The 25,255-nt window shown below is 44.9% G+C and overlaps 1 protein-coding gene across 3 annotated transcripts in view; it reads left to right on the top strand.

Moving 5' to 3' along the window:
* The first annotated feature begins 452 nt into the window (after positions 1-452).
* LOC139268602 (DEP domain-containing protein 1A-like) overlaps positions 453-25,255 on the top strand; it is a 53,036-nt gene continuing 28,233 nt past the window's right edge. Inside the window, exons 1-3 of one of the 3 annotated variants that reach the window (XM_070886986.1) lie at positions 453-569; positions 13,553-13,818; positions 22,149-22,266. In XM_070886986.1, the coding sequence (XP_070743087.1) occupies positions 522-569; positions 13,553-13,818; positions 22,149-22,266 (432 nt within the window). In that variant the 5' untranslated portion in view covers positions 453-521. Of the gene's footprint in view, positions 570-5,972; positions 6,018-13,552; positions 13,819-16,493; positions 16,577-22,148; positions 22,267-25,255 lie in introns of those variants that run through there. The other 2 variants (XM_070886987.1, XM_070886988.1) reach the window with 2 other exon arrangements.

A 25,255-nucleotide genomic window follows, 5' to 3' on the forward strand; every position in this document is an offset into this window, starting at 1 on the left:
TACTTTTGAAATGTAGTCAGTTTGTAATGCAGGAAACACCAATGTTCACATCAAATAGAGATGGTTGGTGTATAAACACCGGATAGTGATCAGGAGCGGAAACCCTGGTTAATTTTACATCTTTCTAGCACCACTGGTGCTCCCTTGCTGTCAGCTCTGTATAAACAAGGAATCCTACACCATTTTCCTTCCACTTAGTTGAAAGCAATAAATATTTCTAGAAGTGGCTACTTTGACTAATTATTCTCAGAAAATGTAAGTAAAGTAGATAATAAGTGGCTAAAGTACTTGCATTGATTAATAAATAACAGCCGACTTTCTGGCCCTGAACATGCACAGAGAAACAAACGGCCAATTTCTATATTAGGTGACATCACGTGTCGTTTCCAACCAATGAGCCGCAGCGGAGCGCTCGAGCCGAGGATTCAAATGTGCAGCGATGGCGCGGCTCAGGCTCGGGCGGTAGTGTGGCAGCCGTTTCATCACTGAGCAGCCCTGAGCTCAGTCCACGGTGGACAATCATGGAGAACCGCATTATCACTCCCGGCCCTTATAGGGCTACGAAACTTGTAAGTTCGTTTATCTTGTTAGTGGCTCGCAGGAAGGACGTTTTTGAACTATGACTGCCGAATACAAGGAGCTGCTGCTTTTTGGGGGAAGAATGGGGTGAGAGAGGCAGGAAATGAGGGGAGGAGGAATGGGTGTGAGAGGGATGATTGATAATGGGGGGGGGGGAAAGAGAGAGCAGGAGGAATGGGGAGAGAGAGAGAGAGAGAGAGAGAGAGGAGGAGTAGGAGGAAATGGGGAGGGAGAGGAATGGAGGAGCAGGGTGTGGATGTGTCAGCTTGGAGAGCAGAGCTGTTCTAGTGATGTATTTGATAAGTAAGTAATTTAGGACCCGTTTGCGAGCTGACCCCTTTAGAGGAAAGCAAATAAAAAGGATGTGAAGGGCATGAAGAGATTTAATCATAAAGTTGAGAATTTTTAAATTGGAGGCGTTGGGAATCAAGATCCAATGTCGGTTAGCAAGAATAGGAGTAGTATGTAAGTGGATCTTGGTACTGGATAAGATAATAGTTTAAAACAGCTCAAGTGTAACAAGGCTACGGGTGCGGATGGAATCCCTGCTGAGGCGCGAAAGTATAGCGGAGAGGTGCTGTTGGCGTGGATACATGACCTCCTCTCAGCTGGAGGGAGGAGAGCATGCCGGGAGATCTCAGAGATGCAGTGATTGTGACCATTTTTAAAAAGGGGGACAAGTCCGACTGCGGCAACTACAGGGTAATCTACCTGCTTTCAGCCACTGGGAAAGTTGTCGCTAGAGTTCTCCTCAATCGTCTTCTCCCTGTGGCTGAGGAGCTCCTCCCGGAATCACAATGTGGATTTCGTCCCCTACGGGGCACAACAGACATGATCTTTGCAGCGTGACAGTTGCAGGAAAAATGCAGGGAGCAGCGCCAGCCCTTATACATGGCCTTTTTCAAACTTTTAAAGGCCTTTGACACTGTCAACCGTGAATGTCTATGGAGCGCGTCCTCAGTTTTGGATGCCCCAAAAAGTTTGTCAACATCCTTTGCCTACTTCACGATGACATGCAGGCCGTGATCCTTACCAACTGATCCATTACAGACCCAATCCACGTCCGGACCAGGGTCAAACAGGGTTGCATCATCGCTCCAACCCTCTTCTCAATCTTCCTTGCCACCATGCTCCACCTCACAATCAACAAGCTCCCCGCTGGAGTGGAACTAAACTACAGAACCAGTGGGAAGCTATTTAACCTACGCCGCCTCCAGGCCAGGTCCAAGATCACCCCAACCTCTGTCGTTGAGCTGCAGTATGCGGACGACTCCTCATCTGCGCACATTCAGAGGCTGAACTCCAGGATATAGTCAGTGTATTCACTGAGGCATATGAAAGCATGGGCCTTACGCTTAACATCCGTAAGACAAAGGTCCTCCACCAGCCTGTCACCGCCGCTTAGCACTGCCCTCCAATCATCAAGATCCACGGCGCGGCCCTGGGCAACGTGGACCATTTCCCATATCTCAGGAGCCTCTTATCAACAAAGGCAGACATTGATGTGGAAATTCAACATCGCCTTCGGTGCGCCAGTGCAGCCTTCGGCCATCTGAGGAAAAGAGTGTTTGAAGACCAGGCCCTCAAATCTACCACCAAGCTCATGGTCTACAAGGCTGTAGTAATACCCGCCCTCCTGTATGGATCTGAGGCATGGATGATGTATAGAAGGCACCTCAAGTTGCTGGAGCTATATCACCAACGATGTCTCCGCAAGATCCTGCAAATCCCCTGGGAGGACAGGCGCACCAACATCTGTGTCCTCGACCAGGCTAACATCCCCAGTATTAAAGCACTGACCACACTTGATAAGCTTTGCTGGGCAGGCCACATAGTTTGCATGCCAGATACGAGACTCCCTCAGCAAATGCTTTGAGGAGCTCTTTCATGATAAACGAGCCAAAGGGGGACAGCGGAAAGGTTTATAAGGACACCCTCAAAGCCTCTTTGGTAAAATGCAGCATCACCACTGACACCTGGGAGTCCCTGGCCACAGACTGCCCGAGGTGGAGAAAGTACATCTGGAAGGGCGTTGAGCTCTTCGAGTCTCAACGCAAAGAGCATGAAGAGGCCAAGCGCAGGCAGCGGAAGGAGCACGCAGCAAACCAGCCCCACCGACCCCTTCCCTCGACGAATGTCTGTCCCACCTGTAACAGGGTCTGTGGCTCTCGTAACGGACTGTTCAGCCATCAAAGAACTCACTTTGGGAGTGGAAGCAAGTCTTCCTCGATTCCGAGGGACTGACTATGATGATGAAGAGTTTTGGATGGGCTTAAGTTTGGTGGAGGTTGGGAGCCTGTCCAGCAGAACATTGAAATAGTAGAGTCTGGAGGTGACAGGCATAGATGAGAGCTGTAGTGGCAAATGGGCAGAGGTTGGCGATGTATCGGAGCTGGAAGTAGGCAGTCTTTGTGATGGAGAGCATATGGAGTCGAAAGCTCAGCTCATTGTCGAATAGAATGCTTAGGCTGAACCACACTGTTTTCTATCTAAGACAATGACAAAGTGTGGGGTGGAATCAGTAGTGAAGATACAAAGTTTGTGTCGGGGGCCAGAGATGATTTCAGTCTTCCCAATGTCTAACTGGATGAAATTGTAGTTCATCTGTAACTGAATATCAGACAAGCATCTGACGCGATAGCTGATGGAGGTGTAGAGCTGGGTGTTATCAGTGTTGACATTTGGAAGCTGACCCCATGTCTCCAGATGTCGCCAACGGGCAGTACCTGTATACAGATGAGGAAGAGGAGACGATAGACCCTGGGGGGGGACTCCGGATGGGGCAGGAAGAGAAGCCATTGCTCGAGATGCTCTAGCTATAGTTGACTAGGTAAGAGTGGAACTAAGTTAGGACAATCCCACTGACCTGGAAGACAGGAAAGGTATTTGAGGATGGAGTGACCGAGAGGACAAAGGAATAATGCACGACAGTCACAGGATGTCATTTGTGATTTTGGGCAGGGTCATTTCGGTGCTTTTACATCCCAAATCTGTAAGAACTTTGGCGAGGAAAAGAAGATTGCAGGTGGGGGCAATAGTTTGTAAGTACCGAGGGGCTGAGGGTGGGTTTTTGAATAGGGAGGGGGACAGTATATGAAGATAGTGAATTTACAATGTCTGCTAGGGTCAAGACAGCAAGAGGTGGTCTCGTGGACAAGATGAGCTCAGAGGATACAAGGGGAGATAGGCAAGAAAGGTGCAGCATCAGGGAGGTTTGACGTGGTGGCAAAGGAGAGATGTAGCAGAGACTGCTGAAAAGAAATCATCTCCAAAAGTATTCGGAAATGTTATTGTACTGTACATTAGTAAGAAAAAAATGTAAGTTTTGCAACTAGATGACGAGGAGAAGGCCAAGGATAGAAGCAACTGCAGGATGTGTGGTGGTGGTGGTGGTGAGGGAAACATGCATCATACTGCACTTGAACGTGTCATGGCATAGAAAAATGTCATGGCTGAAATATTAAGCAACAAAATTACTGTTAACTTAACCATGCTGATTGCTTTAAATATTGCTAAGTTGGAAGGGAAGCTGGGAAATGAACAAGCAACAGGTAGGTGGGAAAAGTTACCACTGAATAATCAGCAAAAAGTTACCAGTAAATGGCTAGTAAGCAGGAGAGAAGAAATCAAAGAAATTGCTCAGGATATTTTTTTCAAAATACTTCTGCTGACTTGATCTTTTCTCTGACTCGGGATATTCTGCTAAAGCTAACATTTTGAAGGTTAAACACATTTAAAATGACAAATCCCAGCAAAATTAAAATTTAGTGAAGTTATCAATAGAATTGTCTTTTCTGTGTTTGAAATCTATGCAACAAAGTTTTATTCCATAGACTTGCTCCTCTTTGAAATTTCGAGCTTGAGTTTTCATTTTCCTTATGAACTGTTCCTCCCTTCAAATTGTGACCACCTGTACTTGTTTTGGGCTCAATTTTGCCCAAGGCTGTTTTTTGGCATATTGCCAGAGTTATGTCCATTTTTCTAGGCCAGAAATACAGGTTGAGCGTCTGAAATCCGAAAACCTCGGGACTGAGGCCGTTCTGGATTTTGGAACATCTTTGCCTGGGCCGAGGTAGGTGGGGTCAGGCAACCGAGGTAAGGGGGGAGGGGGGCCAGGGCGAGGTTGGGCCGGAGCGGGGGTGAGGTTGGGCCGCCGAGGGGAGTCCGGATTTCGGAACATTTTCCGGATGACCCCGCCACAGATCGGTCCGGATTCCGGAACATTCTGAATTTTGGAACATCAGATTTCAGACACTCAACCTGTACTCTTTTTTTTTTTTTATATATATATATATATATATATATATAAAAATATTTGTCCCAAGTTTCCTCGTTGTATTTTTCAAATTTGGCGCTGCGCAGCCTGTCCAGTCACCTTGGCAGGTGGAGCCTGCTGTCTGCACCGAAAAAACGATGCCACACCTTCTGTGAATGCGGCCCAAAAAAAATTACGTTTTGTACATGATCTCAATGGCTGCGCATGCATAGTACAGCTCCCGGTTGGCAATCGGCCATTTTTAAAGAGCCAGTTGTGTGTGAGAACGTTGAGTGCTGTGTGAGAAGATTGGAAAAATCGGAACTGCAATATAAGATGCAACACGGTGCAAGAACCAAGAATTTCTTACAAGGTGAAGTGGAGGCACTAGTTACTGTAATTGAGGCCAGATGGCAGGAGCTGGACACCAGAGGTCACACAAAAGTTTCACACAAAAGTTTCACCCAAAGAAATGAAGAAACATTGGAACCAACTTGCAGAAGATTACTGTGCAATGGTGACCACCACGAGATCTGGAGACCAGTGCAAAAAGAAGTGGCAGGACCTTGGTCAAGTAGTTAGTGTAAGTAATATTTTCATTTTTCAATGGAATTGCAATTGTAAATATAACCATCTGTATATGTCTCACCCAGCAGAAAGACACCCCCTCTAAAAAGTTATATTTTCATCTTTGCAGAGGAAAGTGGCACACAACAAATGAGAAAGAACTCTAACAGGAGAAGGCCTGGCAAATCTGCACCCACTGACACCCTTGGAAGAGAGGGTCGCTGCTTTGACGGGTCCTGCCTGGAGAAAAGCAACCACCATTGCACAAGCTGGGTCCACACTCGAGGTAGATGGTAAGTTGTGCAAATTACACAGTTTGGCTTTGCTAAATGTTAAGTACTGCGCGGGCTAGCCATGCTTCGGTTCCTGGGGATGTCTCCATCAGCTACGCTTCGGATGATGCAATATGCTATCATTAATCTTGGTCCTTCAAATCAGCTGCGTGATCCTACTCATGCCACCCACCCTGCCCCCTCCTCTGCTAACCATTTGTCTGTTCTGTTATATTTTGCAGAACTTGAGGTCAACCCTGATGATGCAGAAGATGAGTCAGACGAGGACAAGCCTGTAGAGGAAAACATCTTCCAATCCCACCTTTCAGACCAAGAGCATGGGGGTGAGGGGGAGAGGATGGAGATGGATGAAGCCTCCATTGTCTTTGAGGAGGTGCAGGTGCCACCCATTGAGGTGCCAGCCCCTTCCGTGACTAGTGGTTTTAGTGCTGGTGGGACATTCCATGGTTTCCCACCGTCTGTGGCTGGGCATTCCAGTGGGGTGCAGTGAGGCACATCCAGAGCCCCACTGTCCCAGACTGCGGGTCCCAGTGGTGGGGTGCGAGCCACACCCATGGTGAGGAGAGGAAGGAAAACTCAACCGCACTCTCCTGAGGTGCAGGATCTAAAAGATGTGGTTCACATGATGGCAATGAGTGCGGAGAGCATTGACCTTATGTGATCACTGCTGGACACATCAGTGGGGTGGGTGATGAGGTGTCGGGAAAAGTAATAGCACTCTCTCGAGAAATGAGAATGATGTCCAGGACCACGAGTGAGGGAATATCTGTCAGCTGAAACCATGTCAGTGAACATGAGGGAGGGAATGTGAAAGTAGACCTGCAATCTAGAAGCGATATGTTGTATTCCCGGTCAGCTTCTGTCTGGGTTACGCGTAGGTGCCTCATCAGCCATGTGGCGAGGCTGTACCTTTTGTCTCCCAGTAGCCAGCTCTGCCCTTTTGGCTGCTGCTGAAACATGGTAGATATAACGCTCTCGCGTAGGATGAACACATCATGGGTGCTCCTAGGGTATCTTGCGTTGACTGACATGATGCGATGCATGTTGTCTCACGAGCTGTACATTAATGGAGTGGAAGCCTTTTCTGTTCCTGTACATCTCGGAATCCTCCAAAGGTGCTCACAAGACGATATGGATACAATCAGTGCAACCCTGTACTTTTGGGAAGCCAGCAATCCTGGAGAAGTCCACAGTCCTGTCACGCATTGCCTGGGCGGTCATGGAGAACTTTGTCGTCATTCCTCCGGGCATATAATGCAGCTGTCACCTGAATGCAGACATGTGCTTCATATTGAAAAATGCCACACACATCCCCAGTTGTAGCTTGGAAGGATCCGGATGCATAGAATGACAGTGCAGCTGTAACCGTCACTTCAACTGACAAAGCAGTCCTCTTGATGCTTCTAGATCGTAAGTCTGCTTTCACCAATTCACAGATCTCAGTTACACCTTCTTTATGGAAACGCAGCCTTCTGACACCGTCTGCATCACTCGGGTGCAGGTATGAACGATATCTCAACATACCCGATGTGGATAAGGCCTCCTGCCCAGCACCCTACAGGCTCTGAGGTTCCTCATGCGATTACGTCGAATCAATTGTCGTCTCCGCAGCACTGTGATTCAGAAGGCTCGCACAAGGTATGGCATTGTCAGTATTGCCTCCATGCTTAAATTTTACCTTTGCAAGAAGCTCAAAAAGGCAGGACAGGTTCTTTGTTCTCTCTCCGCAAGGTCTGTATGGACCACACCCAGGTCTGAGCAAGCGCAGTGATCGGGAAGATCCCCCAACACCCCCCAGGGCTCATTGCAATTTTGTGACATGTTCCGATCGCGTTTAACAGTACCTTCACTCTTCCTCCCCCAAACCCTTGGGCTCATTGCAGTCTTGTGACTTATTCTCTCTCTCTCTCTCTCTCTCTCTCTCTCTCTCTCTCTCTCTCTCTCTCTCTCTCTCTCTCTCTCTCTCCTCTTTTTTTCCCCCCAACCCCCCTGGGCTCATTGCAGTCTTGTGACCTTGTTCCGATCGCATTGAACAGCATCTTCCACACTCTTCCCCCAGGCTCCTTTGCTGCCTAGTGCAGACTTCCGATCGCCACCTACTCTCACCGGGCTTGTTTGATAGCAGAGTTCAGGATGGGGCTGATTCTGCCGGCCAACGCTCTGACCCTCCTGCCCTGTTCGGTGGTGGCGTGTGAGTTCGAAAAAGATGAAAACTTCAGAAATCCATCAAACTTCCATCTACAGATACACCGACCTAGGAGAAATCTTTTTTGGAGAAATTTAGAAAAATGATGATAACTGGTGCAGACAATAAGGTTTTTTAAAACCTTTTTTAAAAAAAAAAATCCTAACTAACTCAGTTAAGCTGGCACAGATTCCTTGGGGAAACTTTAATTTAAAAACTTACACCAAAAAAAGCGCGCATGCCAAAAAAAGGGCACAAATGACCATAGTCTTGACTTCATAGTCTGCATATGTAATTGATCCCGATTTTACTTTTTACATTTTTAAATAGTGCTGAATAATTTTCTTATAGTTTGGCTTTGTGTGCTGCTTTGTGAACCTTTTTTCTTTGATCATTTCCTTACATTGTGGGTATTTGGGCCCCATTATCTGTTGGATTTTTGGGGGCTTTTATGTTGCATTATTTCAGTGTTTCTTTGGTTTTTATTTGCTCTGTATTTCAATTTTCATTTTTGCTGCCATCTATTAATGGTATTAATTCCTGTTATAAAACATTGAATCTTCTGACGCACCATGAGCACTGCCACATGAGATCCACACTTTTTTTTGAAAAAAATTGATAATATAAAATCATTTAAGAGTCGGCTCAGGCTGGAAGTAAGAAATGATGATTGACAGCTCACGAGCACTAGGAGCAAAAGCGTGCTATGGTATTGCAGATGCTGAGCATGATGGCTAGTCTACATATCTACATGCAATGCCACTGCACTTTTCTTGTATTTGATTTTGAGCTGATGCTCCACCCCCTTGTTATCCAATTAGTTAACAACTTGCAGTTTTATAGTGCCTTTAACATAGTAAAACATCCCAAGAGGTTTCACAGGAGTGTTATCAAACAAAATTTGACACCAAGCCACATACAATACCAGGACAGAAAAGCTTAGTCAAAGAGGTAGGTTTTAAGGAGCGTCTTAAAGGAGAAGAAAGTGGTGGAGAGGTTTGGAACCTTGGCAGCTAACCGCATGTACACCAATGGTGGAGCGATTAAAATGTGGGTTGTGCAACAGGCCAGAAATAGAGGGGTGCAGAGATCTTGGAGGGTTGTAGGGCTGGTGAAGGTTCCAGAGATGGGATGGGGTGAGGCCATGGAGGGATTTGAAAGCGAGAATGAGAATTTTAAAATTGAGACTTTGCCAGACCGGGAGCCAATGTAGGTCAGCGAGCACAGGGGTGATGGGTGAACGGGACTTGGTGCGAGTTAGGAGACGGGCAGCAGAGTTTTGGATGAGCTCAAGTTTATGAAGGCTGGAAGGTGGGAGGGCAGCCAGGAGAGCGTTGGAATAGTCAAATCTAGAGGTAACAAAGGCACGTTTGTAAAGAGCAAGAAAGAGCAAAAGCTAGGTTATGAATGTTCTGGGTGGGAAAGCAAATTGTGAGGAGGACACAAAAAAATCTGCAGAGGTATATAGATAGGCTAAGTGAGTGGGCAAAAATTTGGCAGATGGAGTATAATGTGGGAAAATGTGAGGTTATCCACTTCGGCAGAAGTAATAGCTAAGCAAATTATAATTTAAATGGAGAAAAATTGCAAAGTGCTGCAGTACAGTGAGACCTGGGGGTCCTTATGAATGAAACACAAACTTTTAGAATGCTTATACAGCAAGTGATCAGGAAGGCAAATGGAATGTTGCAAGGAAGATAGAGTATAAAAGCAGAGAAGTCCTGCTGCAACTGTACAGGGTATTGGTGAGGCCACATCTGGAGTACTGCGTACAGTTTTGGTCTCCATATTTAAGGAAGGATATACTTGCATTGGAGGTAGTTCAGAGAAGGTTCACTAGGTTGATTCCGGAGATGAGGGGGTTGACTTATGAAGATAGGTTGAGTAGATTGGACCTATACTCATTGGAGTTCAGAAGAATGAGAGGTGATCTTATTGAAACTTAGAAGATAATGAAGGGGTTCTACAAGGTGGATGAAGAAAGGATATTTCCATTCATAGGGAAACTAAAACTAGGGGATATAGTCTTAGAATGAGGGGCCGCCCATTTAAAACTGAGATGAAGAGAAATTTCTTCTGAGGATTGTAAATCTATGGAATTCTCTGCTTCAGAGAGCTGTGGAGGATGGATCATTGAATATATTTAAGGCAGAGATAGATAAATTTTTGAGCGATAAGGGAGTAAAGGGTTATGGGGAGCGGGCAGGGATGTGGAACTGAGTCCATAATCAGAATAGGCATGATCGTATTGAATGGTGGAGCAGACTCGAGGGGCCAAATGGCCTGGTTCTATTTCTTATGTTCTTATGAGTGTAGTTAGCACTTGTTGTTTCATATGACGGGAAAAGCTTATAATGGGATGTAGAGTTTGGCTATCCATTCAATGGCCTCCTGAGATGCCAAATGGAGAAATGAGGTACCTTCCGCAACAAATCTTAATAGGCAGGTTGATGTGATGTGTTCCATGGTCTGGGACTCATGGCCACAATCGCACTTCGGGTCATTTCTCCTCATCTACGAGGAGCAGCTAGTCGCATCGTCCATGCTCTGTGCAGATTCAGTTGAGTGCTGTCCACTGTCTTCGAGGGAGGTCGAAGCCACAGGACCTCTGTTGTTGGGCCAGTGATGTGGTATTGGTTCTTTATTTGCATGCGTCCCACAATTCTGTCCATCAGATGGTAGGTCCCTATTGGCTACTATTTCCCAGAATAGCTGGTGCGACTTTAAGCGCTTTTGTGGTGGGTTTTTTGGGTTTTCGTGAATGGGAAGGTCGATGTTGCTCATGATTTTGTTTCCATCTCGTGGAATGTGGTGATGTCTTGGCAGGTGGCAATATGGGACAGCCCTGGGAGCCACTCGGTTGGAATGGACTTGGATGTCCCTGACACCATCCTTAATATGTCCTTACTATACAGTATAAATGCACACGAGGTCCATACTTGAGAGAAGATCACTCTGTGACCTGTTGCCTTTATTACCAAGACTTCGAGACACGGTGGGTGGAGCTTCCCCTTTTTATACCGGAAAGTCCAGGTTAGGAGTGTCTCCCACAGGTTCGCCCCCTTTGGTCAGTGTTCTCAAGGTGTACAACTTGGGTCAGCTTATACATGGGTTACAATGACAGTTGAATACATGACATCACCTCTTTCCTCCCCCCCCCCCCCCCCCCCCAAAGTCTTATTAGGATCACAGGTTAAGTCTCTCTGGTGATTTACGCTCCCTTGTAGAGCGCCTGGGTTGGGGTTCTGCTTGGGCGCTGGCCTGAGTGTCTGCTGTTTGCGGTGCCTCAGGCCTGTCCGGACTGCCCACAGTGACTGGGCTTTCCTCCAATTGGTTCCGGTGTTCGGTCACCTGTGGTGGAGTAAACTCTACGTCGTGTTCTTCCTCTGTTATATGTCCGTAGCAGTGCGTCAATCGGCAATAATTTTGGCCTCCTGGCCTTGGACACCCACAACCTTTCAAACTGTTTGATACTCATCAGGGACTGGCTGGCTCCTGTGTCCAGCTCCATTAGTACTGGGATGCCATTGGGGAGCACTTCCATCATTATCAGTGGCGTCCTGGTATATGAATTGTATATGTGCTCCACATGAACTTGCTGAACTTCAGCTTCCAGCGATTTCCCCCAGTATTCATTTGGCCTCGTAGGGCTTACATTGGGCCCGTCCTCCTCGTACATCAACCTGGCTGCAGGCTTCCTGCACATACGTGCCAAGTGACTGCTGACGTTGCAGTTTCTGCAGGTATATTGCTGATACCTGCAAGCTCTGGCTGGGTGTTTGCCTCCACACCTCCAGCATGAGCTAGAGGCCCCATTGTCGGAAACAAAAGGTCCATTACCAGTCGATCGTCTCTGTAACCGTCCTTAAGCGCACCATTAGCAGGTGTTGATGGCCCCATTACTGGCCGCATTGTCCATTTGCGATGGTGTGAATCGCTGTTCAGCTAGCCATTGTCTCTGTTGAATTCCCCCTTTGGGTTCGACTGCATGCTGGGGCATGTCCGATTGCTCTTGTCTGCCTAGAGAACTGTGAGCCACGTTAACAATGTTGACTCCCTGGTCGTTTGCTGCATTTGAGCCAAGATTGTTGCCATAAATCATTCTGGTCTCTTCCTCCCCTGAGATAATTGTCTGGTCTATCAGTGCTGCCGCTTCGAAGGTCAAGTCTTTGGTCTCAATCAATTTCCTGAAAACCCCAGCGTGCCCGTGCCCTCAATAAAATAAAAAAAAAATCTCGCAGCATCTCCGCTCTGCATGCATCTGCCACGAAGTCTGGAACGCTTTGCCCTTCTACCCGCCGATGCGTGTAAAACCGGTGTCTCTCCATGTGCATGCTGCTCGCCGGTTTAAAGTGTTCCCTGATCAACTTACTGAGCTCTTCGAATGTCTTGTCCAGCGGCTTCTCTGGCGCTAGAAGGTCCTTCATCAGGGAGTACGTTCTGGATCCACAAACCGTCAGGAGATGAGCCCTGCGTTTGTCAGCCGAATCCTGTCCCAATCATTCCTTAGTGACAAAACTTTGCTGTAGTCTCTCAATAAAGTTGTCCCAATCTCTTCTGTGCTGCTAGTGGCCATGCTCGGGTGGTTTAAATCCCAGTTTCTTGTCGTCAATAATATGTCCTTACTACACAGTATAAATGCACACGAGGCCAATACTTGAGAGAAGATCACTCTGTGACCTGTTGCCTTTATTACCAAGACCTCCAGACACATGGTGGGTGGAGCTTCCCCTTTTATACCGGAAAATCCAAGTTAGGAGTGTCTCCCACAAGTTCACCCGCTGTGGTCAGTGTTCTCAAGGTGTACAACTTAGGTCAGCTTATACATGGGTTACAATGACAGTTGAATACATGACAGTCCTCATGGTGGCATTTAGCTGCACGTCCACAATCTTTGTGTGGTGGCTGCAGGACCATGAAGTAGAGCAGTATTCTGCAGCAGAGTAGACTAGGGCCACTGTTGCGGTACAAAGCTGTGTTTCCCCCCATGACATCCCATTGAGTTTCTGGACCAGGTTCACCCTGGTTTTTATTTTTTGCCCAGTGTTGGTGAGATGAGTTCGATAGGTGAGAGTCCTGTCCAGGGTCATGCCTGGGTATTTTGGGTGGGGTTCATGGGTAAGTCACTTTCCGCAGAAGGGAGCATCGAGTTGAATATCTATTGGAAATATTGAAAATGTGGACCCCCCCCTAAGAACTTGTGAATTCCCAAGAATCATGGACCTCGGTTTGAAAACTAATATTCTGTAGTAATCCAGAAACAATAAAAATTAAGACTGTCTACTATCTAAATAATTTGCTGAGTACTCTGACTAGTATTGTGTTGGCAATTGCATATTAGCCTGAAGTTGTGAAGTTTGCTTTCAAAGGGGTCACTCCAGACTCACGTCATGGAGTGGCCTAGCAATGAGGAGGAGACCTGATTTGGTGGGTCTCTATTCAGGCAAAGTATTTTTTAATGAATTTACTTTTTATGAACTTGGAGTACTTTCCCCTCCTTGCCGTTCCTTTTTCTTTGATGTGCTTGTCCTGAGAGTTACAAGTATACTGCTATGACTATGTGAACTTTTTTGTAATGCTTTGGACTATGTCTTAAAACTTCTTCAATCCTGTTGTAATTGTCACATTTTTGCAGAACTGTAATAAGAGATTTCTTCTTTTTTTTTTCTGCAGTGGAATGAAATGACCAAGCTTTTTAGGGCAGGAATGCCTCTGAGGAAACATAGACTGCACTTGAAAAAATACAGTCACTGTTTCACTGCTTCTGAGGCAGTGAACTGGCTGCATGAACTGCTGAGAAATAACAGTAATTTTGGGCCAGATGTGACTAGACAACAGACTCTGCAATTGTTAAGAAAGTTTTTAAAGAATCATGTGATTGAGGATATAAAAGGAAGGTGGGGAGCAGAGAACTTGGATGATAACAGTCAGCTGTACAGGTAAGAAAAGAGTGGAAAACTTGCATTTATATGTTGCTTTGTTGTATTTCTTGGGATATCCCAAAGTGCTTTCTAAACAAAGAATTACTTTGTAATTCAGTGCAGTTATTATTGATATGTAGGCAAATGCAAGAAATCCCACACATTGGGCCCAAGTTTCAACTGTTGGTTAGAACGGCGCACCTCCGAGATGCGCCCAAAAAGTACCTCGGTATTCTGGATGGTCTGCAGGCCTCCATTCCACTCGGCGTGGCGCAGCAGATCCAGCGGGAGGCAGAACTACAGCCCTGTGCCGAAAAGACTGCTGGCAGTTGCGCGCATGCACAGTAGCTCCTGGCCCTCCCAGCGCATCCTGTCTCCGGACGACCCTATCCCTGGCCAATGGGACGACGCAATGTTCGCTGTCCCTAGCTAGGGCCGAGTGGCCTGCCACACAGACCGGCCGCTGCCTTCCCGCACATCTGACTACTTGAAAATGTAATCAGGCAGGCAAGCAGGGCTGCGTGTACTGCTGGAGGGCTCCTGGTGCTCCCGAATGGATAGGTGCTGCAGTAGGTGAGGTAGAACTTTTAATTATTTATTGATTGATTTTTATCATTTTTTATTGACTATGGTTATTTTTTTTTAAAGTGAAGGTATTTAGTGCTCTCTTCCCTTCTCCTCCCCCCCCCCCCCAATTTCTGGCTAGCTGCGCTGATTTCTTAACTTTACACAACGTTTTTCTGAGCATACAAAAGTGGACACTTATTCCATTCTAAGTTAGTTTGGAGTAACTTTTCGCAGCCTAAACTTGCAAAACAGGCGTAAGTGGCTGGACATGCCCCCTTTTGGGGAAAAAAAACAAAACTAAACTATCTCTCTGAAACTGGAGCAAACTGAATGTGGAGAATTGCAATTTACTCCAAAAAAAAAATTACTTAAAAAAAAAAAAAGGAGCAAATCCAGTCGAAACTTGGGCCCTATATGGAGATGAATGTTTAGTTAATCTGGCGATGCAAGGTACATTTTGTGGTACAATTTTTATGTTTGGGTAAAGTAGGGATAAATATACTTAATGTTGTAGCTATGCTAGAATTGCTTGATCTCCTATGTTGATTAAAAGAAGTGGCCTCAGATGAGTCCTTTTTCTTCTATTAGCAATAGTGATCTGCAAAAGCAAAAGTTGTCCCGTTTTCTGTGGGAATTTGTTTTGCTTTTACAGCCACAACTTTTGTGTTTTTGATGGCAATCAATCTGATTCATTTTTCATCTTTATTTGCCCACCTCCCCAATCAGCACTATAGGGCCATATTTTGTTTAGTTTGACCCTGAGCTGAGCTTCCGTTCCCCCATATGCTCTCCATCACCAAGACTGCCTACTTCCACCTCCGTAACATTGTCCGTCTCCACCCATGCCTCAGCTCATCTGCTGCTGAAACCCTCATCCATGCCTTTGTTACCTCTAGACTTAACTATTCCAATGCTCTTTTGGCCGGCCTCCCACCTTGCATCCTCTGTAAACTTGAGCTGCCTGTATTCTAACACACCAAGTTCCATTCACCCATCACCCCTGTACCCTCTGCCCTACATTGGCCCCTGATTCAGCAACACCTCTATTTCAAAATCCTTGTTTTCAAATCCTTTTGTGGCCTCTTACCTCCCAAGCTCTGTGACCTCTTCCAGCCCTACAACACTCCGAGATATCTGCTCTCCTCCAAATCCAGCCTCTTGCACATGTCTGATTTTCTTCACTCCAATATTGTCAGCCATGCCTTCAGCTGCAAAGGCCCTAAGCTCTATAATTCCTTCCCTATACACCTCTCTTCCCCTTTAAGATGCTTCTTAAAACCTACCTCTTTGACTAAGCTTTTGGTCACTTTTCATAATATCTCTCTGGCTCCATGTCAAGCCAAGCCTATTCTAGAATGGAAAGAGTGTTAAAAGAAATCTAAAATATAACTGGTGCATGCCAAATCATGGTTTACTGGGCGACTCAGCAGGGCAAGGTCCTACTGTATTGTGAAATTTAAATCTTTCTCCCTTGCCTTTCTATTACTCTTGTCCTCCTTCCCAAAATAGCACAATACGTTGAATATGTAACTTCAGCCTCGTATTTAAAAATGTTTGAGGAAACTAGTGGCAATTTCATTATCACTACAAAGATGGTCCCTCTATCAATAAAGTTGTGACCAGAATACCTAAATGTGCATGCATGAATAAGTTACAAATCTTTCACTATGACTAGTTGCATATGAGTAATCAAAATCAATTTGAATTTTTCAAGCAAAGCAAGGTTAAATGGTGGTGAATAATCAAGCCAATGTGGAGGAGGGGGGTGCAGGATGGAAGAAAACGGGATAGAAGACAGGGGAAAGTAGTGAATGGTGTGGAGCGAAGGAAGTAGGTGGTGTAGGAGGGAGGTGAAGAAATGGAGAATAGGGAGGAGGAGCGAAAGAAGAGGATGGAGACTGTGTGGTAGGGGAAAGAGATGGGGCACAGGAAGAGGTGGTCAATTTACTGCATCTGTGTTTGGGGAAAACCTCTCATGGGGAGAGGGAAGAGTTCTGAGGAAGGGGGATTAAAGGGCAGTGGTGCTGTGGTTGGGAAATGCAGTCTTAAGAAGAGAGATTATTGTTAATGGGGAAAGGAAGCGGTTAGGGGTAGTCTAGGACTAGTGAACTGCAGCAAGTTGAATGGACAGCCAATTGGTGGGATGGAACAGGAAGATACAGCCATCAATGAACAAATGAGAATTTGAGCCAGCCGTGCAGGAGCGATGGTGAGTATAATACACAATTTACTCCTTTTTCAGCGAAGCTATTTTAGAAAGGGAGGTGCAAGTATTGGGGTTGAAGTTTTTTTTTTGGTACTCATTTGTATCCAATGCAGACAATTCCACTGCTGCTTCAGGATTTGTGTTTAACACTGGGCAAAATACGGGCTGCATGGCCGTACCTCGTCCGCCAGTTCATTCTATCCGGCCCGCTGGAGCTCAACCTGCACGTTTGTCTGAGTCTTGAGGGATGGGGGGGGGGGTGGCGGGCTGCTCGGAGAGCTTGCTCAGGGTTATTGCGGCCTGGGAGCAGGCTGCGACCCTGAACCGGAGCAATTGAAAAAATTATAAAGCTGCCGGGACTGCTGCTATATGTTTACAGATCTGCTTCTCTTTTGTGTCTTGGAGCCGGCTTAACGACTGCCCGCCAACTATAGCAGGATGCACTCTTGAAATGGTGTAGCTTCAGATCTTCCCCCAAATGCTGTTCCCCAGTATTTGGCTGCCAATTCTTGCATATGGACCTCCTCAACCCCGCCACTCCAAGCAAGTTCTTGGCTCCTGTCCCTCCCCTCCTGCACTGAGAAAGTTTTCAGGACCCTTATCCATCCAAGTTAGTTTTCAGCCCCCATCTTGACCCTCCCTCACACAAAATGAGGAAGTGCCATCAGACATTTTGTGGTAAATGATGACTGGAAAACAGCAGGGAAAATACATTTGTCTTGGCAGCTAGTGAGTCCAAATAGTCAGCCATTGTGTTAAACCAGGGGTGGGCAATTATTTGGGCTGGAGGGCCTTGCTCGGTGAGCCACTTTACAAAACCTGCCAAATCTGTCATTCATCGCTGGCTGTTGGGGGACTGCTGTGAATGCTCCCTGGACGCTGCTCCTGTCTAGTCATGGCTGCTCATCTCGCCAACTTTTCGTTTTATCGACCAGCGCTGAGTCTCTCCCCTCCCTTAACTCGTACCACACTCTCCGAGCCTGGAACTCATCCTGCACACTCTCTGGTAAAACTGAGTGTCATTCCTCTCCCAGTACCCAGAGTGTGACAGCAGGGGAGTTCTCATCGCCATCTTTGACTTGAGAGTGGATCCCAGAGTACAAGGGCTCCAGGTAATGAGATTGTAGTTCAGGCCTTGCAAAGCCTCAGGCTCCTGTACTCTGCACACTAAAAAGAGAATACACCTCGTGTCGGAGGCCCTGCAGACTCTAGCCACATAGACTTTCAATTCAACATGTAATCGATCGGTCAATCATTTCATTCATTTAATAACGGAAGATTTTACTATTTTGCACTACATTTGGTGTATTTAAGATAGTATCTGAATTTATGTTTATGCACTGTTCCCTCTTTTTTGTGTGCGCTCCCTTTAAATTTGCTGCACATGCACAGTATCTCATCTAGTGGAGCTGGTGAGAAGCCAGAACGGGACCTCACGATTGGTGCATGACCATGCAGCCGCTCACGTGGTGGGGGGGGGGGGGGGGAATATTGATGTGCAGTCCTCAACATTTCACCAAAGCTTGTTAACTGGCCCTCCAGCCCAAATAATTGCCCACCCCTGGTTTAACACAATGGCTGACTATTTGGACTCACTAGGTGCCAAAACAAATGTATTTCCCTGCTGTTTTCCAGTCGTCATTTACCACAAAATGTCTGATGGCACTTCCTCATTTTGTGAGGGAGGGTCAAGATGGGGGCTGAAAACTAACTTGGAGGGGTAAGGGTCCTGAAAACTTTCTCAATGCAGGAAGGGAGGGACAGGAGCCAAGAACTTGCTTGGAGTGGCGGGGTTGGAGGGATCCATATGCAAGACTTGGCAGCCAAATACTGGGGAACAGCATTTGGGGAAGATCTGAAGCTACACCATTTCAAGAGTGCATCCTGCTATAGTTGCACAGCTTTCATAGGATTACATAGGATATACGGCAGAGAAACAGGTCATTCCGCCCAACCAGTCCATGCCGCCATTTAAGCTCCCCTCGAGCCTCCTCCTGTCTTTCCTCATCTAAATCTAACCGCATAACCCTCTATTCCCTTCTCTCTCATGCTTGTCTAGCCTCCTCTTAAATGTATCTATACTATTCGTTTCAACCACTCCCTTTAGTAGCAAGTTCCACATTCTCACCACTCTTTGGATAAAGAATGTTCTTCTGAATTCCCTGTTGGATTTCTTGGTGACTATCTTATATTGATGGCCTCTAGTTATGCTCTTCCCACAAATGGAAACATTCTGTCTGTATCCACTCTATAAAAAAAACCTTTCATAATTTTAAAGACCTCTATTAGGTCACCCCTCAGCCGCCTTTGTTCAAGAGAAAAGAGACCCAGCCTGTTCATCCTTTCCTGAAATGTATACCCTCACATTTCTGGTATCATCCTTGTAAATCTTCTCTGCCTCTATATCCTTTTTATAATATGGCGACCAGAACTGTGGTCTAACCAAGGTTCAATACAGGTTTAGCATAACTTCCCTACTTTTCAATTCTATACCTCTAGAAATAAATCCTAGTGCTTGGTTTGCTTTTTTTATGGCCTTGCTAACCTATGTCGCAACTTTGTGATTTGTGTATTTGTACTCCAAGATCCCTTTGTTACTCTACCCCACCTAGACTCTCGCCCTCCCAAGTAATAAGTGACCTCCCTATTCTTCCTACCAAAATGTAATACCTCAAATGTATCTTTGTTGAACTTCATTTGCCAATTATATGCCCATTCTGCAAGTTTATTAATGTCCTCCTGTAATTTGTTGCAATCCTCCTCAGTATTGACTAGCCCCCAATTTGGTGTCATCCGCAAATTTAGAAATTGTGTTTTGATTCCAAAGACTAAATCGTTGATATAAATTGTGAACAACAGTGGTCCCAGCACAGATCCTTATGGCACACCACTACCCACCTTCTGCCACTGTGAATAGCTACCTTTTACTCTCTGCTTTCTGACTTGAAACCAGCTAGCTATCCATTCTACTACTTGTCCTTTGACGCTGCATTCTCTGACCTTGTTCATCAGTCTATTACAGGGTACCTTATCGAAGACCTTTTGAAAATCTAGATAAATTACATCTACTGAATTACCATTGTCTACTCTCTCTTACCTCTTCAAAACATTCAATGAGGTTGGTCAAGCAAGACTTTCCCTTTTGATTCCATGCTGACTATTTATTATATTTTTAGTTTCTAGATGTATTTTCTCCTTTAGTAGGGGTCCATTATTTTCCTACCACTGATCTTAAGCTGACTGGTCTATAATTCCCTGGACATGTTCTATTCCTCTTCTTAAATATAGATATTACGCTAGCTATCCGCCTGTCTTCTGGCACTACACCTTTTTCTAACTAATTATTAAATTTGTGCAGTAAGGCATCTGCTATCTCTTTCCTAGATTATTTTAAAATGCTTGGATGCAATCCATCCAGACCAGGGGTTTTATCCTCTTTGAGTTTGATTAGTTCATTAATATATCCCCTCTTTTTATTTTAAATGTACTAATCATTTATTGATGTACCTGTAAAATATATATATATTTTTTTAATGTTCCTTCATAATTTAATCTCATAGTTCTTCTTTGCCTTCCTAATTGTTTTTTTTGACTTCTCTCCTAATCTTTTCACAATCTCCCTTATCATGCACTCCCCTGCTGTCTATGTAGTTAATGTATGCGCCTCTTTCCTTACCCTCAATTGTTCCCTCATGGCTTTATTCATCCATGGAGTCTCATTAGTGTTTAGTTTGTTCTTTCCTTTTCGCGGAATATATTGTTCCTTCACTCTGTTGAACGCTATTTTAAATGTTTCCTATTGCTGCTCTACATCATTTTTTGCCAATATTGTCTCCCATTTTATTTTCCCAAGTTCTATTCTCAGCTCTTCAAAATCAGCTTTTCTCCAATCTGTTATCCTGGTTTTCATCATACTTATTATGTCCTTCTCAATTATCATCTTAAAGCGTATTATATTATGGTCATTATTGTCTAGATATTCCCCTACTTTTACTTCTCTTATCTGCTCTGGTTCATTCCCCATTACTAGATCAAAATAGCGAATCCTTCCTTGTTGGACTTTTTACATATTGGTTTAGAAAGGAGTCCTGTACACATTGTAGGAACTCCATTCCCTTATCCCCTTCACCCACCTCTTCTGTCCAATTAATATCAGGGTAGTTCAAATTACCCATAATTTATATTTTTTACTAATTTCCCTGATTTATCTGCATATTTCTTCCTCCACCTGCCTTCCACTATTAGGTGGTCTGTAAACTACACCTATTGGTGTGAATAATCCTGTATTATCTTTTATCTCTCCATATGGATTCTATTTTTGTTTTGCTGATTGATGCAGCACTTTTTTCTACTGCATTATGTTACCCCTAATAAGTACAGCTACTCCACCTCCCCTTTTTCCTTCTCAAATCTTTTCTAAATATGTTATAGAAACACAGAAAATAGGTGCAGGAGTAGGCCATTCGGCCCTTCTAGCCTGCACCGCCATTCAATGAGTTCATGGCTGAACATATACCCTACAATGTTTAATTCCCAGTCCTGATTTTTCTTTAGCCTTGTCTCAGTAATCCCTACTATGTCTGGTTCCTCGCAATGCATGATTGCCTCCAGCTCCTCTGTTTTATTAGACACTGTGTACATTGCTGTACAGACAGTTTAATTCATTTTTAATAGGATTTCCTCTCACTTTATGTTTAACCATCTTTTTAGACTCTTGTTCTATACATCTATTTATTCCCTTGCCATCACTGTCCTCCCTTACTTTATTCTTTCCTATGCTCTCTTTTCCTATTTTGTTTATTTTTAGGCTGATAATGTTTCTTGTACATCCTCCCCCCCCACCTTACTAGTTTAAAGCCTTTGCCATCTCCCTATTTACCTTTTCCGCAAGGACACTGGTCCCATCCTGGTTCAAGTGGAGCCCGTCCCATCGGTACAGCTCCTTCCTGTCCCAGAACTGATGCCTGTGTCCCATGAAAAGGAGCCCCTCTTTCCAACACTAACCCTTTAGCCACATGTTAATTCCCCTGATCTGTCTGCTTCTATGTCAATTTGCAAGTGGCTCGGGCAATAATCCAGAGATTATTACCCTCAATGTCCTTCTTTTTTAATTTAGCAACTAACTCCTGATACTCTTTCAGCAGGACCTCCTCCCTGTTCCTACCTATGTCATTTGTTCCAATATGGACCATGACAACTGGATTTACCCACTCCCTTTCCAGACGTCATGAGATATCGCTTACCCTGGTACCGGGTAGGCAACACACCTTTCGGGATTCTCGTTTTTGGCTGCAGAGGACACTATCTATCCCTTAATTATAGAGTCCCCTATCACTACCACATTTCTATTTTGCTCTACTGGTGAACTGTTGGTCACAAATTATGATTCACTTCCATAGAGAATGCAATGACTAATTTTCACACGTATACTCTATTTTAATCTTTAGTTCACACAGCAAACAAACATGATTTTGGATGTATTCTTTATCTCTTTTGGGTGTGCTTTGCATTAAAACAGCTAGTTTTAATTAGAATGTCTTGAGCAAAATAGTGTATTAATGTACCTTTTGAACAGATTTCCTACTACATCCCCACTGAAAGTTGTTCCTAGTCGCCCTCTGTTTTACAAAAAAAATGCTACAGGAATAAGTACCATGAAAACACCGAAGAAGGATGGAATTCTACAATTACAGGTATTATTGTATTGGCTTCCTTGATCTAGAAATTAATGAATAAATGTAGGGGCTGAAATTGCCCCTCGCCCCGATTGGGGGCGGTAACGTTCCAGGGCCAGGAACTTTATTGCCCGGGCCATCAGTCCCACCCCGGCATGGAATTGGGCCATGCACCCCGAAATGAGGCGGAGCACTGTCTCTGGCGCTCCACCTTGTCGAAGTGACTCTTCCCAGGGTGGCAGCGCGGCGCACCTCTTCAGTTAAATGGGAGAGCCGTTGCACACTCTGCAGGCCCTTTGGTGGCCGCCACTGGGCCACCAGAGATGTGCTCAACCAGGTCAGTGGCCCGGCACCCAAAGGGGAGTCGAGTGGGCCGACAAAATAAAATGGCGGCCCGGGACACACATGGCCTCTTTAAGGGGTGCCCCAGCAATGGATGTCTGCTAGCTTTGCGCCCTGCGAAGCTGGCGTTTAAATCCGCCCGCACCAGCCTGATGGCCTGCAGTGTCGTTTCCCCCGCGGGGTGCACGGCAATGACCTCATTGCCTCTTGCGCATCACCCCCAAAACCTCTGGGGCAATTTTACCCGAGGCGCTAGCACCGCCCTCCCTCGGACGAAAAGGCCGTTGCGTCCATTAGCGCTAATGAGGAGCTAAAAAGTGGCAATTTCGGCCCCTTTGACTGTACTTCATTGCTTGATTATTTCCATTTCCACAAATTTGTCTTTGGAGACAGTACAATTGGCTGTTTTGTTAGAACATTGTGATTTTTAAACTACAAATTCTTGCCACTGGATGTTGCTAATGCTCTTTGTAATGTAGTGCTTCAGAATAGTTGCAAGTGCACTAATGAAAGGGTCCAACCATCCATAATCTATTAGTTTGGGATTTTCCAGGAATTCTAGGCCCATTTTTGCCCCCATGTTTTTGTACAACATTACTTTATTTTAGCCAGCTATACTTAGTTCCACACAAATGTGCTGATGCCTTTAAATGGTCACAACTGTTTCATTGATCTCATGTTTGACCAATAAAGTGCCAAAACTGTAAAGGTATTTGTTTCACACTCCATGTTAAAAAGCTTACAATGTGGACCTGGTCACTTTTTGACCAAGTGAGAATGGCCATTTTTCAGTTATTAGTGCTTCCTAAATTCGTGTTTGCAGAAAGTATTTAGCCTAAAGTCTAGAGTGAGATGGGGGCTCTCTAGTCAAGCCTGTTTCATCAAGAATCAATGTATGATTGTGTTATGGATTTCTCCAGCCCTATCATCTGTTGATATCTATATTTTAAGAAACCTTTTACTGTCTTCCCCAACCTGATTTGGTGATGGTGGAGGGGGGGGTAGGGGGAGAAAAGAGTAGTAGGCAAGAGGGTGAATCTTGCCAGTCTGATCGAAAATGAATTGGCACAAGCTGATTTGATCTCCTTGGTTGGCTCAAGATTTTGGGGTGTCAATCAGGGGTTTGACATTCATGAAACCCATTACTATGCTTAATGATCTCCAAACCAAGCTATTAAAAGTCACTCAGCTAGTTTCTGATGACCTGAAAATAGAACTTTACACTCGCTCCTTGTAAATTTTAGTTTTTTTAACTCAATATCCTTTCTCAAAGGTTACTGATTCAGTTCTCTTAACAACGTCAATTGACCTTGAGTCAACTACCTTCTCTGGGAATCTGTTCCCCTATATGGGCTTGGTGCAGATTAATATGGCACTAAGTATAGTGTCATCACTGATGCTCTATAAGCTTCTAGGTATTGTGTGCCCCAAATTATACAATTGATGATGGTTTCCTGACTCAATTGGCATGTGACTTATGTTGGGGAGAACAATAGTACATGGGCTTCTGATTTTCAGAAAATATAGTCAGCCAAACTTGGGACTCATTTAAAATTACCCTACTTTTTGGGCCCATTGTATTGAATGGCATTGTAAATGATGGTCTGAATGTCCAGTGCATCAACATGACGGATGTTATTGTTGATAAATAAAACTCTTCCCATTTCAAGAACCCAGTGAGCTTCCAGAGCACTTTGGTCAGATATAGTACAGTCAGATGCAGAGTAAATGACACCATACTTCTGCAGGGTAGTATTTGTCCACAACAGCCTCAGAGGGAGATAGCAATTAGTGCTGACTTAAAGATAGTCTTGTGCTGTAAGTTAATACCTATAAGGGAGTGGAATGAGACTATCCAAACTCATTTCACTTAGGATCCTTGGAGCCTTCACAACTGACAGACATTTAACCCATCAATTTGGGCTGGATTTGAAACGAAGTCTTGGAGGTACAAGGCTAATGTCCAACCCAGTGATTCATTGTGCTGGCAGATTCCTTTGGGGATCTACTGTGCTGCATATCCCATCTTCACCAATAGACCAGGGATTCTTAACCGGAGGTCCAGCAAAACACGTTGCCTTGTCAGAAGGACAAATATTACCGCCAATTAAAACATATATATATTTAAACCTAACGAGCAAGTTTCGAGCGTGAGCCTCTCAACTGAAATAATCTCCGTAAACCCTGCCTTTCCAGCGGTGTTGATTGGCCAGTTTCCAGTCCATTGAGGAGCTCCTGGGAAAGTGAATTGGCCAGAGCATCTGTCACTCAGTGACAGAGGCAGGTTTCCACTGAGGTGCTCCTGGGGAATTGGATTGGTTTGTTTGCCTGTCACACAGTCAACAGATTCTCACTGAGAGCAGTGTTTAATCAGAGATGTCAGGGAACCAGAGGGGAAGATTCTAAAAATAATGAAGGAAACTCTTCAAAATGCGAGAATTTAAACTCAATTGAGAAGGTTTTGAAGTTTCAGAAACAGATGGAGATGGGTCAGTTCAGTGAAACTTCAGTCATAAAATAACCAATGATAACTTTGAAATAAATACAGTATTTGCTGAATAATTCGCAACTGATTTAAACCGATTGCTTTGTCTATTCTGGGGTAGTTCTGCTATTGTCACCGAACTAACCTTCTCCCGCACTGTTTGCAGAATCCTGGGAATGC

The sequence above is a fragment of the Pristiophorus japonicus genome, chromosome 8 (assembly GCF_044704955.1).
Source record: "Pristiophorus japonicus isolate sPriJap1 chromosome 8, sPriJap1.hap1, whole genome shotgun sequence".
NCBI lineage: Eukaryota > Metazoa > Chordata > Chondrichthyes > Pristiophoridae > Pristiophorus > Pristiophorus japonicus.